Source organism: Pongo abelii, chromosome 3, assembly GCF_028885655.2.
Source record: "Pongo abelii isolate AG06213 chromosome 3, NHGRI_mPonAbe1-v2.0_pri, whole genome shotgun sequence".
In the NCBI taxonomy this organism is placed as follows: domain Eukaryota; kingdom Metazoa; phylum Chordata; class Mammalia; order Primates; family Hominidae; genus Pongo; species Pongo abelii.
The window spans coordinates 128,020,143-128,034,004 of NC_071988.2; the positions used below are offsets into that span (position 1 = coordinate 128,020,143).

The following is a 13,862-nucleotide window of genomic DNA, read 5'->3' on the forward strand; positions in this document are numbered from 1 at the left end:
GCCTAATCTTTCTTGGTCGTGTGACAAGAACCCAGTTTTTAGCTGAAACGAGGAGAAAGTCCTACAACAGTGTTAAAGTGAAACAAAAATATATTATGAAGAGTGTAATACAAAAACTTGTTTTTAAGTTGAAAAGCCCTGTATATTTTTATGTGTTTATATGTGCTGTGTGGGGGTGATTATCTGGACATGAAGAAAAATAGAAACAGTGGACACCAGGCTTTTGGTTGGCATCAGTTATCTGTAATGGGCAGATTTGCATGGAGAAGAGGAGAGAGGTAAAGGCAAAGCAAAAAAGCCACATAAGACTGCTAAAAGAAAATAAAGTATGTAATACTACCACATTTAAGTATTTATGTGAAAATGTATGTGTGTGTATATACACACATGCATACACAGTAGGAACACCTTATCCAAAGGGAATATGTTCCAAGGCCCTAATGGACGCCTGAAGCCAAGGAGAGTACTGAGCCCTAAACATACTATGTTTTCCTATATGTACATTCCTGTGATAAAGTTTATTTTGTAAATTAGACACAGTAGGAGATTGACAAGAATAACTAAAAATAAACTAGAACAATTACAACAATATACTGTAATAAAAGTTATGTGAATGTGGTATCTCTCTTAAGAAACCTTATTGTATATAATATTTCCAGATTGCAATTGACCACAGGTAACCGAAACCACAGAAAGTGAAATCACAGATAAGGGGTGATACTGTATTTGCAAATATAAAAATAAATAATTCAGGGAAGAATATCACAGAAATCTTCTTTGACTAAAAGCACCTCTCTATTCATCATCAATATCAGGCCAGCCTCACAGAGCTTAAATCCTTAATGTTCTGCACCATATATATTTCCTGAAACTAACTAGTTTTTGTTTTCTAGAAAAGTTAACTGACAACACATAAATGAAGCATATGAAGAACTTAACACCTGAATTCTTTTCCATCCTCCTTTTCTCCACCAGTCACCATTGTTTCAACTTCTTAGCATCAAGTCTCTTTCTCTGTCCCAAGCACCACCAACCCGTGGGGCAAGTGTCAGTTCTCACTGCACTTCCAAACTCTGCCCCATTGTTGAGTCTCCCACTTCTCAGTCCAGGGCCCACAGCATAGGAGAAAGAGGTCATGCAAAGAAATAAGTGAGATGTTGTTTTAAGTTGGAATCTGTATTATGCTTTCCTATAGAAACATTTTATAAATCTAGCACAAATTCAAACGTGTACTGGAGTTCACATAATATTGTGCATTAAAGTAGGCTTTTGAAGACTACTCTGGGAGAATAACCACTGGCTGTAATCCTGTTTCTAATGGAAAATCCAAATCCAGTATATTGTACACGAAAAAAAAAAACCCTTATAAATTAGCTTATAAGAACAAACTGTAAATTGAGAACTATCTTTGTGAAAAAATTTTATAAATTATGAAGTTCATATACAAATATTTATGAAAGTGATCTACTTTTGACTTGCTGGTGGACTTCACTCTTATGACTGATTGGAATTATTTTCCTTCAATTTTCACTGCTACCATTGGGACCATCCTGAAGCTCTCCACTAAACCATAGTGGCCAACCTTCAAAGGTAGAAGGTCTTTAGTGAAGGCTTTATTCATAGTCAATTATCACAATTGTTATACTCATTTTTGCTAAAGGGCTTGCTCTGAGTTTTTACCAAATGTTTCCAAACTGAAATAGAAACCACAGGTTACAAGGAAGTGGAAAAGAAAATTAACATATTTTAAGCAACTACCATGTACCATGGCATTTAATCATCACGATAACTATGAGTAGATATTCCAAAGAAGGAAACAGACTCTGACAAGTTTAAACAATTTTTCTTTTCTGGCATCAAGTAAGCAGTGGAGCTAGTTCCTTTTTTAATGGATAATAACTAATTATTTTTAACTTTTATTTAAATATAGCATATACAAGTAGTTTATAAATCACAAGTGTTTGTTGTTGCATTTTCACAAAGTGAACAAATCCTGTGAAACCAGGCTCCAAAACAAGAGAACAAAAGAACATGACCAGAATCTCAGAAGCCACACCAAGTGTAACCTTTCACTCACAATCCCCTCCCCAAGGTTAACCACTCTCCCAATTTCCAGCACTTCTACCATCAGAGTAGTTTAGATTACATTTGTTTTACTGTTTTTGAACTTTCTGCACATGGAATCATGGAGTATGTACTCTTTTATAAAAGTCTGGCTTATTTTTCAACATTATGTTTGGGCAATTCATTGGTATCGTTACATATAGTTGAGCTTGCTAATTCTAATTACTTACTCTAATATCCCACTGTGGGAACATACCACAATTTACTTAACCATTCTAATATTAATAGACATTTGAATAGTCTGTATGTTTACCTTTTGAATAGTAGTTCCATGAACATTATTGTGCATACATGTCTTCTAGTACACAAATGTACACATTTATGTTGGATATACACTTAGGAGTGTAATTGCTATGTCATGGGATTTGCATTAGAAATCTTGAATCATTGATGTTCTTTTTAACTTCTAGTTTTCCAAAGTGGTTATATCAAGGTACACTCTCACCAGCAGCATATCAGAATACTTATGGTCCACATTCATGTCAATAAAGGCATTCTTTGTAGCTAGGTTTCTGACTCCAATACCCAATGCTCCTTTCCTTTCACCTAAATTTTATTTAAAGGTAAGAACTTGGTAACAATTCTCTTTTATAAATTCCATGATTCTTTCTAAGATTTTCCTTCTTTGTTCATTGAGTGATTTTCCTTTTTTGTACTGGAAAACATATTTGTGCTGAATAGAATTTAGCAGTGTTATCAGGGTATCAGAGGCCTCATGTAAATATTTATCTTCAGTAAGCCCAGCCTCTTCTATTTTTTCTGCATGGGTAAAAAGAATGGCTGTGTAATTCATCCAAGCACGTCCAAGAAGTTCCTGAAAGAGAGAAGTTAGATAACTATTGAACTTGAACTATATTCCTCAAAAATGAGTGAAGGATTTATTACGGTCCAATATAGATAGCCAGCAGATCCATATTATTATGTTTCTGAAAGCTGATATACAATATAGGAAATGAAGACAAGGTCAAGTATTGTAAGTAAATGGAGGGAAAAGGCTTGACTTTCTGAAAAAGGCAGGATTAAACAGAGAATTAAATTCTCTCTTTTATTTTACTATGATAATTGATATATACAGAACCTCAAAACTGCATATTATCATTGCTGCATAGATTTTTCAACATTCAGTAATCATTTATACTTGTCTGACTACCTGACTCCATTAAAGCCACTGAATTTAAGTCAGAGGACCTTAGTGAAGGGAATTGTTTTATCTTTTACTTTTTGTAGAAATGTGTTATCATTATCATTAAAAGCATCTACTAAAGATATAAAATTACATAATCTGTTAAGAATCTATTGATTAATCAGGTGACATGTAATGGAAAAGCTAAGATAAAAATACATTTGGTGATTTGGACAAACCACAAAATATTATAACCGAGTCTCATCTTCCTGACTTCGCATACTTAGAATGGAACCCAATTTATCTGATGACTTCCTCTAATGTGGTTGAAAAACATTGAAGACTGGCATTCCTTTTTTTAGTAATGTGGAAGTTGGTTATGTAATAAATTCTTGTTTGATTAGTGAATATAAGCTGATATAAAGCAGAAGTAACAGCATGTGGCAAATTGTTCATGTAATATAAAAGGCATCTAGAAATAACGCTTGAACTTTTTGGGATATTTCTAAAGTTACATGAAATCACAATGTGACAACAAAATAACATTACCTCCATTCTGAACACTCCTATTACCAAAATATTTCCAAAGCTACTACCAGTTTATAGCAAGAAAAATACAAAATGCCTAGGAATAAACATAATAAGAAACACCCAAGACCTCTAATACTCAGAAGAAAGAAAGAAGGGAGAAAAACTAACATTTAGTGCCAGATATTATGCTAAGTACTTTACATGCGTTACCTCTTTTGAAGCTTAATGCAATTCTTTGTGGGAGATACTATTATTATCTCCATTATGATATTGGCAAACTGACTTATAAAGACTTTGAGTTATATATAGTAATACAAACTCTGGTTTTAAAAAATTATTGAAAATATTGAAAGACAGTCTGGGAAATCATTTTCAATGTACCTAAAAAATACAGGATTAGAATTTATAATATTGAAAAATTGAAAAGAAAGAAATAAGAAAACAGAAAAGGAAGAAAAGAGAAAGGAAGGAAGGAAGGCAAGCAGGAGTAAGGAAGGAAGGAATCTGGATAGGTAAATCTAACATGAAAATACTCGTGAGAACTACAGGACAAAACATTTAAAATTAGAAACATCACAATCATGGTCACCAATTACAACTGATACAGTCTGGCTTTTATCAGATTCATTTATTTATACATCAATTTTTACAACTTCATAGTGAACTCTTTGAAGGCAAGATTCATGTCTTTCCATATCAATCAAAGCTTTTAGCACATTGTAAACTCTCAGTAAACATCTGTTAAATTAATTTGGAATTTAGACCCTCATTATCATCTCAAATAGAAGGCTTAGGGTTCTATTTATTTCTTTTGAGGGTTTGGTTTTGAAGTATAATTAATCTTTGTAAAGCTTCTTTTTTTTTTTTTTTTTTTTTTTTTTTTTTTTTTTTTTTTTTTTTTTTTTGCAGTTTATCATCATGAATTTGCCTGTAGTCTGGACTATTTTCTATTCAGAGGGACTTTTTCAAGGAATAGGCCCAAACTTTTTCTTCATATGTGTTCAAAATTTTTCTATGTACACCCACCATAGAATAACTGCATATTTCTATTCCTTCTAAAAATACCCTGCTTAAAGTTTCACGATCAGTATATTAGGGAATAATTACTGTAATAGATTCTAAACTTTAAAAAATAAATTTTTAAAAAATTAGTATCCATATAATGTCAACATCCCATTTTGCCTAATGGTAACATAGCAAAATTAGCAGACCTCTTTAGAGTTTGTCGTATATTCAATATATTGTTAACAGGTCTCTGCTGGAAGAGGAGTCACAGAGTTGCAAAGTAAATGAGCAGTGATGTTATGGGTTGAATTGCATCCTCCGCCAAACTCATGTGTTGAAATTCTGATCCCCAGTTCTTCTGGATGTGATCTTACTTGGAAATAGGGTCATTGCAAATATAATTCTTTAAGCTAAGGTCATTAGGGTGAGTCCCTGTCTAGTATGATTGGTGTCCTTATAAAAAAGGGAAATTCGGGCAAAGACGCAAGTCCCGGGAGAGTGCCATGCGTACGTGAAGATAGCCATTTTACAAGCCAAAGAAAGAAGCCTGGAACAGATCTTCTCTCACAGCTATCAGAAGGAGCCAACCCTTACAACACCTTGATTTCAGACTTCTAGCCTCCAGAACTGAAAGACAGTAAATACCTGCTGTTTATGCCACCCAGATTGTGGTACTTTGTTACAGCAGCCCTAGCAAACTAATGCAAGTGACTAAAAAAATTAATAAAGTACTAAGTATACTAGATCTGGGCTCTGGGAATACAGCGATCCCTGGATCATTTGCATCAGAATCACCTGGGAGGCTTTCTAAAAATGCATCAGAACCATTAGGGCTGGAGCCTGGAATCTGAATTTTATAAAGCATTTTAGATGATTTATTCCTTCTGCAAATATTTATTGAGGGTCTACTTTGTTCTAGGCATGTTCTACATGGTAGGGACAGGTGTGGAACAAGACAGACATATTCTGTTTACAGTTAGTGGAGATTTTTATGTACTAAATTAACTTGGGAAGGGAGACAGACAGGAAAGAAATACTTTGAATTTGTTTCAATTGCAAGTGTACTAGAAATTATGTTAGCATTATAAAGGTGATCATTTTGCCCATTTTGGGGTGGAGGTGGGAAGTAAGGGTAAAAAGGAAAGATCAGACAAAGTGTCTTGCATGTGATGATGCAGTGACCAGATTCTTAAAAAATACGTAGGAATTAACAAGGTAATTAATGTAATCAAGCATGATTGAGATTGTACAGCATTGAGATTTTATTTCTAAACAAGTACAGCTATTGATCTTTGATCACTCTTATCTCTGAAAGATTATCAAATTTAGAGCCAAGTACGCTATGAATATGGTCATACTGATTGTCAAATATCAAAATATTTTCATACAAATTATTAAATAGCTACTGCTCTTAACTCCTTGAGAGCCATCCTAAACTTACCCTTAGATATGTATTGGCTGATGTGTAGATCATACTTGTTATTAAATATTTTTGAGCCCCAGTGACTTAATGGATAAGGTATTTGCCTCCTTAAATATTTTTGAAATACAGTATTGCTACAATAAAAGTGCATGCTAAATAAACTATTTGGCACAAACAGTCCTTTCTTGAGTTATATATCATAACACAGAATTATTTTCTTTCTAGGTTAGTACTTAATGAAGTAAATGGTTTAACTTTCATAGCATTTCTTTTGTTCCTGTTTTTCTGTATTGTAACATTAACATGTTCCCTTTTGGTCTCCACCAGACATTTCCCATACTTTAAACCACAATCTCATTCAGAGAAAATGAGTTAAAGCACCTAAGGATAATAGATTTGTAAGTGCCATGCCACTTAAAAGTCCATGTGTTCAGCCACTAGGAAGTTTTTACATATTTATAATTATTTATGAAAGGATGCTCATATCTTAAACTGTGAGAGAAATTGCACTTTTGAATTACTGCCAAAAACAGAAGAGAACGGTTGATTTAGCTTAAAATCTTTAAGTCGATTTTGGCCAGAAAATAGTTGAATATTTGAAAGTAGTGTTGCTTGCTGAATAGTCATCATGTTAGTGGCCAAACATGTTCTCTATGGACCCAGAGAAAGAATAATTACAGTTGATTGATACCTCACATAAAAATCCAAAAGCAAGATAAGTTAATGTAAGTTATCTGGTGTTAATAATTTAAATATAGTACTAAGCTAGATGAAAATTTTACAATCAATCATGAATTGTTTGGTTTGAGTGCTAGTGGGTATGAGTCCATTTAGTCCTTTTGGGACTACTGGTTAGGATATAAACTTTGTTATCCAGGAATTATGTTCATTTTCCCAGGACCTCACCAGCCCTGCCCCATTTGTTTGTGGTTGATGAAATCATAGCATCTGGACTTTTTAGGGGGAAACAAACAAAAAAAAAGCCAACTATTACATCAACTGAGAAAAAAATTATCACGGAACAAGAGGACAATCAGGACCTTTTTTTTATACTTTATGCTATTCCCTTACTCTCACCCCAATTAAAACATTACATTTTCCTTTTCAGAGAGCCAAAGCTGAATGATAATTTCTCGTTAGGCCAGATCCAGAGAATATTCGACCTCAGAGATCATCTGTATAAACTGCCTCATTTTACAGATGAGGGTATTGAGGACTTGTGGTGTTAAATGACTTGGCCAAAGTCATATGGCTGATTATTGACAGGCTTGGACCTGGAACCAAGGTCCCCCATCTTTCCCACTAAATTGGGGCTTTTCAATTTAACCATACTAAGCCAGTGAAGATTTTTCCAGAGTTTTTTTCTAAATTAATAAAAAAACTTACTTCTTATGGTTAGAAGTCAGGGCCACGTAAATTTGGTTTTACTCTTATTTTCTTCGTAAGTCTACCAGGATAAACCTAAAAAACACTATTTCATAATTTTAGGATAAGACAAATACTAACAATAAAATAATAATGGCCAGAGCTATTTGCTGTGTACTAGCCACGTGCCTGTGCCTAAGCTATATCATTTACTGTTAAAAGGGCATTAATCCCACAAGTAACCCAATGAAGTAGACACTACTGTCTTTCTCAATTTACCAATGAAGTTTAGAGAAGTTACTTGCCCCAGATCACAAAGCAAATAAGTAGCTAAGACTTGAATACTTTAGAACCCATCTCTTAATCTCTATGCTAGCTTGCCCATATCTAGTAGTTCATTTGAATGAGTACTCATTCACAATCTCGGTAGTGATCATAACAATAAAAACAACAATACTAGTAATACTTTACCATTTTCTGTGACCTGCTGTAAGTAGGCACAATGCTGAGCATGATGTATTTATTAAATATAATGCTCAGAACTCTTAACATACATAAAATTATCTCCACATTACAAGTAAGGAATTGAAACCAAGAAAGTTTTAGTAACATTTATAGTCATACACCTATAAAGTAATTAGGCTTGTTTTTTTAACTAAATTCTAACAACTAAGCTCATAGTCTTCATTTAGTATTTTCAGGCTCTGAATTAGCTTTTCCGAGCTTTTTGTAAACACATTCGTCTGCAACATCAACAGTTCGGTTGTTGATTACGAAATAAAAGTACATGCTTGAAACTTGCTTGTACACAGTAATAATACAGAATACCATAATAGTGGGGGGGGAAATGGACCATAGGCAACACCTAGGCACAATTCCTAGTGCAGCTTGGCTGTATGCCAGCTCTTTCCTTGAGGTGACTATATTATATCTTCTCTGATTCATTATTTGTGGGTTTATAAACATTCAAATGAGATTCCAGATAATATTTGAATAAATTCTTCCTTCTATTTCTTGATTTTGGGGACATGACTCACTAATATCTCTTTCATTTTACTGTAAATTAATAAAGGCCTAACAAAAAGAAAAAGTGATCATTTGGGGAAAATATTTCCATTGTCACAGCCAATAGCACATAACTCCTCAGCAAAATATTAGAGTACAAATTGGGGAAGATATTTAAAGAGACAACAGGGAGGCATGGGAAAGAAGTTACTTCTCTGACTCTGGCTTGGTAGACTCCTTCTACAGCACTAGTCAGTGCCCCTGCAAAGGGGTAAAAGAAAGAAGGCAGATACTCCATACTCCATTTTGCATCAGCCAGGAAGAAAAAGAAATCCACAGTGTGCCTGGAACCTGAGGACCTAACAGCTTCTTGCTCCTTCCTAACAGCTGCTGGTCCTGTTGAATATTCAGACACTCTGCAACTGCTTCCAATCTGTGAGCACATACAGATGGCTGCCACCAGCATCTGAGGAACCTTCAGGAAGATCATAAACAGCCAGCCTGTGCTTAAGTGACCATCAACCAAAGACCGTAGCAGAACCCCAGAATAGGTCTGCAGTGCTCCCAGGGATCATAGGCCACTCAAGATTATTAAACCTTGGCTGCTGATTTTCTTGGGAGACAGAAGTTATTTATTTCAGAAAGAAATATTTGAGATCTGAGCTTTGCCCTAGCTCATCTCCTTGCTGCCTTCAATTCCTGAATTGCACACTGATTTGGAAGGCAGCTGTAAGAGAAGGCTATATGCCAAATATTGTTTTAAAAGACCAAAGACATGTATGAATTGAGTTCACATACATAAAAAAGCCTCACAGATGACATTATTGTCCTATATCCTAAAACTAGTAAAACCTATTTTCAAAATGTATGTCATTTAAAATAACCTTTTGGGCTCAGCATAGGTTCATGGTAGGGAAATATTGAGACGTATGGAAAGAGTCAGGGTAGCTTTTGAAAAAGAGTTGTTTATGTGTTTACTGCATTTACTGAATTATATCCATCTATAGCCTCATCTAAATGTTTAATAATAGCTTTAAATGAATTTTTAAGAACTGTCTAAACATTATACTGATGTCATGGATGCAGGCTTCCCACCACTTGATTTCTACCAGAAACATTGCTTGAAATACAGGCTTTTCATAATTTGGAGGAGGCTTGTGGGCTTTCTTAGATCTCATATTGTTTCTTGATTGCAATCATCTTCTATTCTTCTTTACTTTTGTATAGCAGGTCCTTGGTTTTTCAGGAGTTACATGATGAGCATTTTTTATGCTCTTGTCACCCTGATTTTTCCGCTAGTTTCTTGTGTTTATATATATGGCTGGGTTTTTTTTTCATTTTTAGAAACATGCACAGTTACTGAAAAACAATGCGTATATCTGTCATGTAGAAGTATTTTTTCTAGTTAAAGGAAAAAAAATCTTCATTAAAACAAAGTAACTATCTTTCTGGGCTGTAACAGGGCCTATGTCAGTATGAGCTGAGACTGAACCAAAAGAAGGGTAGCATTTTTACAAGTTCTTCTTGAACAGAGAAGATCTGTTCACCATTCTGTATAAAGTTTAACTGTGGAGCTTCTAGTAGACCTGGTATCTCTGAGCTCAGTGACTCACTGAGGCTCTTGAGTAATACTAGTGAAGTCCGGCAGCTAAATTTAGATTGAACCAGACTGAAGAATCAACAGATTGAATAGAATAGAGCAGCTCAATGAATAGTTTCCAGGAATTGTTAGTAATAATCTACACAGGGCTGTGTGGACTATTGTTAGTAATAGTATACACAGGGCTGTGTGGACTATTGTTAGTAATAGTCCACACGTCATATATACGTACACACACGTACACACACACACAAACACACACAAACTCCCAACTCCCTCTGTCTCCTAGCTGTGGTCATGTCCAGGCCTCTTATCCAGCTCCTCTCCTTATTCACAGTTGGAGACTGTGAATAAGCCTCCAACTTAGTGACCTATAATGAACGAACAAGCAAACAAATTGGAATAGACCACCAGGGAAAGGTGGCATGTGTTATTTATGCTCAACCTGAGGTCCCTGTGGTCTCCTTTTGGCTAGAATGGAGCAGTCACTTATGCTACAGCTGATAAGGCAAGCAAAGAATTTGAAGTTCCTAATTGTTTTCCTATGAATAATGCATAACTCTCCCTTGAATGTTCACTATGACTTAAGTCTTATGAAACCCCCTCTTATTCATTATACTACTTTGGCACTTAATGCATTGCTTTTTCTGGTTTGTTTATCTAATTTTCCTCTTCTAGACTGTAAACTTTCTGAAGGAAGGGCTCGTGTCTCATTTACCAGTAATTAAGCACTGTTTAGATGCTCAATAGAGTGTTCAATGACCAAGTCAGTGAATGAGCACCCGTTTCTTGGTGAACTATAAGAGATTGTCCCTTTGATGCTGAATGGATGCAAATCAGTGTTTAAGTTCAGCGGTTCTAAGACCTGACTGTTTTTGAGAAATACATGGAAAATTATGAAAATACAAATATGCAGGCTCCACTCCTGAGATTCTGTTTCAGTATGTTTTGGATCAATCTTCTTTAACAAACAGCCCAGTTGATTCTGATGCAGACAGTCCAGGGACAACATGTTACAAACCTATTTGGGTTTTTTGTTCTAGGAGTTTGAGGCTTGGCTAACCTCTGAGGTTTAATATCTCAATTTTTTTCTCTACAAACCAATTGTAAAATGACTGATTGGGTTCCTCTGAAGAAAGTCATAAAAATGACTCGGGAAAATCAAATAATTTTACTGACTATTCCTAGGTGACCAACACTTAGTTGTATAAATTATTATTTTTACCAGTTCATGGTAAATGATATTATTATTATTATACTATTAGGATAATGTCCTCCAAGAAGTAATAATGGCATTAGTGTAATTGCATCTTAGTATTACCTGGATCATCTGGACTGGGTCAGTTACTTCCTGCCCACAGAAAGGCACATCTGCTCTCTGAACCAGGAGTGCAAGGTGGAGACCCCCTTGCCCGAAATGATGTGCCAGAGCCTCTTTGACTTCCTGTTTCACATACTTCTTGCTCAGCCTGCTGTGTGGATAACTTGGAGTGTCCAACACCTGGACCTGCAGGGCTACCTCTAGCCCACCTCGACGCATGAAGCTGTGGAGGTGACAACTGCGGCCCAGGCTACAACATGTGGTCACAGAACAGGGAGCAAATCTGCTGTGAAAGTCTGTGCTTCCCAGCAGAATGTTTCCAGCAGAACTTTTTCCACTCTGAGTCATGCCAAAGAGGGCCAAGTTGATGGTCATCTTGTTGGGGTCTGTCATGGCTGTAGGAAAACAAAGGCATAGCACACATAATTAGGCTTCTACATTCCCCCAATGTAAGGTTTCTTACCTGGCCTGGTTGCACTCCAAGTACGATTTTAGATTTGTTTTCCCTTCATTCGTAGTGACTAAAGCATGGAGGAGGACTGCTCCACTAAAGTGGAGATGCCCCAGCGATAGAAGGGAATGTGGAAATAATATCAGTAGTTTACAATGAGAAGGGAGAGAGAAGTCAAATACAGATAAGGAAGGATTTAGGAAACAGTAATTGCAGAAAACGAGGGAAAAAAATCCCAAATTACATGAAGATCATATAAACCATGTTTAGGAGAAATATGTTAATTCATCAATGTGGTAGGTGAGTTGGTTTAGGAAAAGGTGTTGAAGTTCCAGAGCTCAGGGGCAAAGCTAGCAGTAGTATTTAAAAGTTATTCACTATTGGAGAAGTAAGAATAGAACAGTAGAAGAAATAACTCTTCTTGCTTTCTAACAACATCCCCCATCTTCCCACTTCCCGACCCACTGCCTGAATACACAAGTGGTGTCTGCAAAAAATCATCCTTCCTGATTTCCTGGATGCTTCTTTCCTATGAAATATGAATAATGTTAAAGAAGACTTCTGTTTCTGCTTACCAAATTTTTTTTTTTTTTACAACCAGGGAACATTGGTGAAAATACAAACTACTTGTAATTTCTGTTATAAAATAATTAATAAATCATTTCTATGGTCCATTAGTGTAAGTGTTGGCTCTTTAATAAAGAAAGTAAAGCCTAACATATTGGGCAGCTCAGTTAGAAGGGGGGAGAATCTTGGGAGAATCTATTCCATGTACAATACCTGTACAGTGGCCGATCCTTTGTACACAGCATGATCCCCCATAGCATTTTAAGGTCATTAATCATTTTCACTAGATTTATAAGCAGAGTTACTTGCCAATTGCTAAAACTGCCCACGCTACTGATTCAGAAATAAAGACATTTTAATATTGCGTATTTATTATTTTTGCTTAGATCTTGTAGCTTTATTACACAGTTTTAAGTACTGCAGGTCCTTCTTGTCCTTTAATGCCCCTCACTCCATTATACCCACACGCTAATGTGAACAACTTGAAGGAGCTTCATACCTCCATAAAAAGACACTCATTTTGCGGGTCCCTCCAGTTCACACCAGCTCTCCCAGCTCATTCAGTGGTGTCAACTGCAGTGAGATGCAGTCAATTTCTTTTTACTCCTAAATCAGGGTGTAATGTTTTTAGAAAATTAATTATGCAATCTCAATCCATTTGCTATATTTCACTTACCTTTTCCAGTCTTGAAAATGCTTTCTCCATAAAGACGTCTCTCACTCTGGCACAGTTGTTCTTTCATATGAGCTTTCACCTTCTGATAGCGTTATTGTACCACTCTGGGACTGACACCGTATGTATTTTATTTAGTTAATTTATTACCAGACAGCCTCTTTATAAATGATTAGTTGTCTTCCCCTAATCAGCACTGACTTTTTTATGACACTTGACAGACTTGTAATTTTAATAGGTACGGAAATATTCTATTTTTAGTATTTTTTTATTTTGTGCATTTCTTATAGGTAACAACTTATTTATAGCAGAAAGAAATGCAATATGGGTATTAAACAGAAATTAGACATTCTTTAGCAATGATTACAATTTTTTCATGATCTGCAATTAGATCATGGCTTCACATCAGTATTTAGTTCATAATACTTTTCAAATTTTTTAAGATAATTCTTTTTGCTATATTCATATAATAAAATGTATTATTTTATCCTAATTTATGAAACCACTGGAATGATTATATCAGCACATGTAGCTTTCATATCAATTAATGATAGTATATTTAAGGAAAGGAGTAAAATTAAATATAACTTGAAGTCAAATACATTTTTTCTTAAAAACTTGAGTTTTATTTTCTCACTGAAAACTCAAATTTTATTTTTCTACTTCTTAGTATA

General features: G+C 35.2%; 1 protein-coding gene across 1 annotated transcript; it reads right to left on the bottom strand.

Annotated features, from left to right (window-relative positions):
* Positions 1–1,882: 1,882 nt before the first annotated feature.
* On the bottom strand, positions 1,883–13,273 carry GIMD1 (GIMAP family P-loop NTPase domain containing 1). Its single transcript, XM_002815034.4, has 3 exons — positions 13,192–13,273; positions 11,498–11,892; positions 1,883–2,938 (listed from the first exon to the last, which is right to left on the bottom strand). The coding sequence occupies exons 1-3, from the start codon at positions 13,256–13,258 to the stop codon at positions 2,678–2,680; spliced, it is 723 nt and encodes a 240-aa protein (XP_002815080.4). The 5' UTR covers positions 13,259–13,273; the 3' UTR covers positions 1,883–2,677.
* Positions 13,274–13,862: the final 589 nt, after the last annotated feature.

What these genes read in the sequence shown, in the direction of transcription:
- GIMD1 (XM_002815034.4), bottom strand. Translation starts at nt 13,258, where the DNA reads ATGAAAGAACAACTGTGCCAGAGTGAGAGACGTCTTTATGGAGAAAGC. An exon ending in CATTTTCAAGACTGGAAAAG is followed by an intron (nt 11,893 to 13,191) that starts GTAAGTGAAATA and finishes GTTTTCCTACAG; the next exon opens with CCATGACAGACCCCAACAAG. An exon ending in ACCCAGTCCAGATGATCCAG is followed by an intron (nt 2,939 to 11,497) that starts GTAATACTAAGA and finishes TCTCTCTTTCAG; the next exon opens with GAACTTCTTGGACGTGCTTG.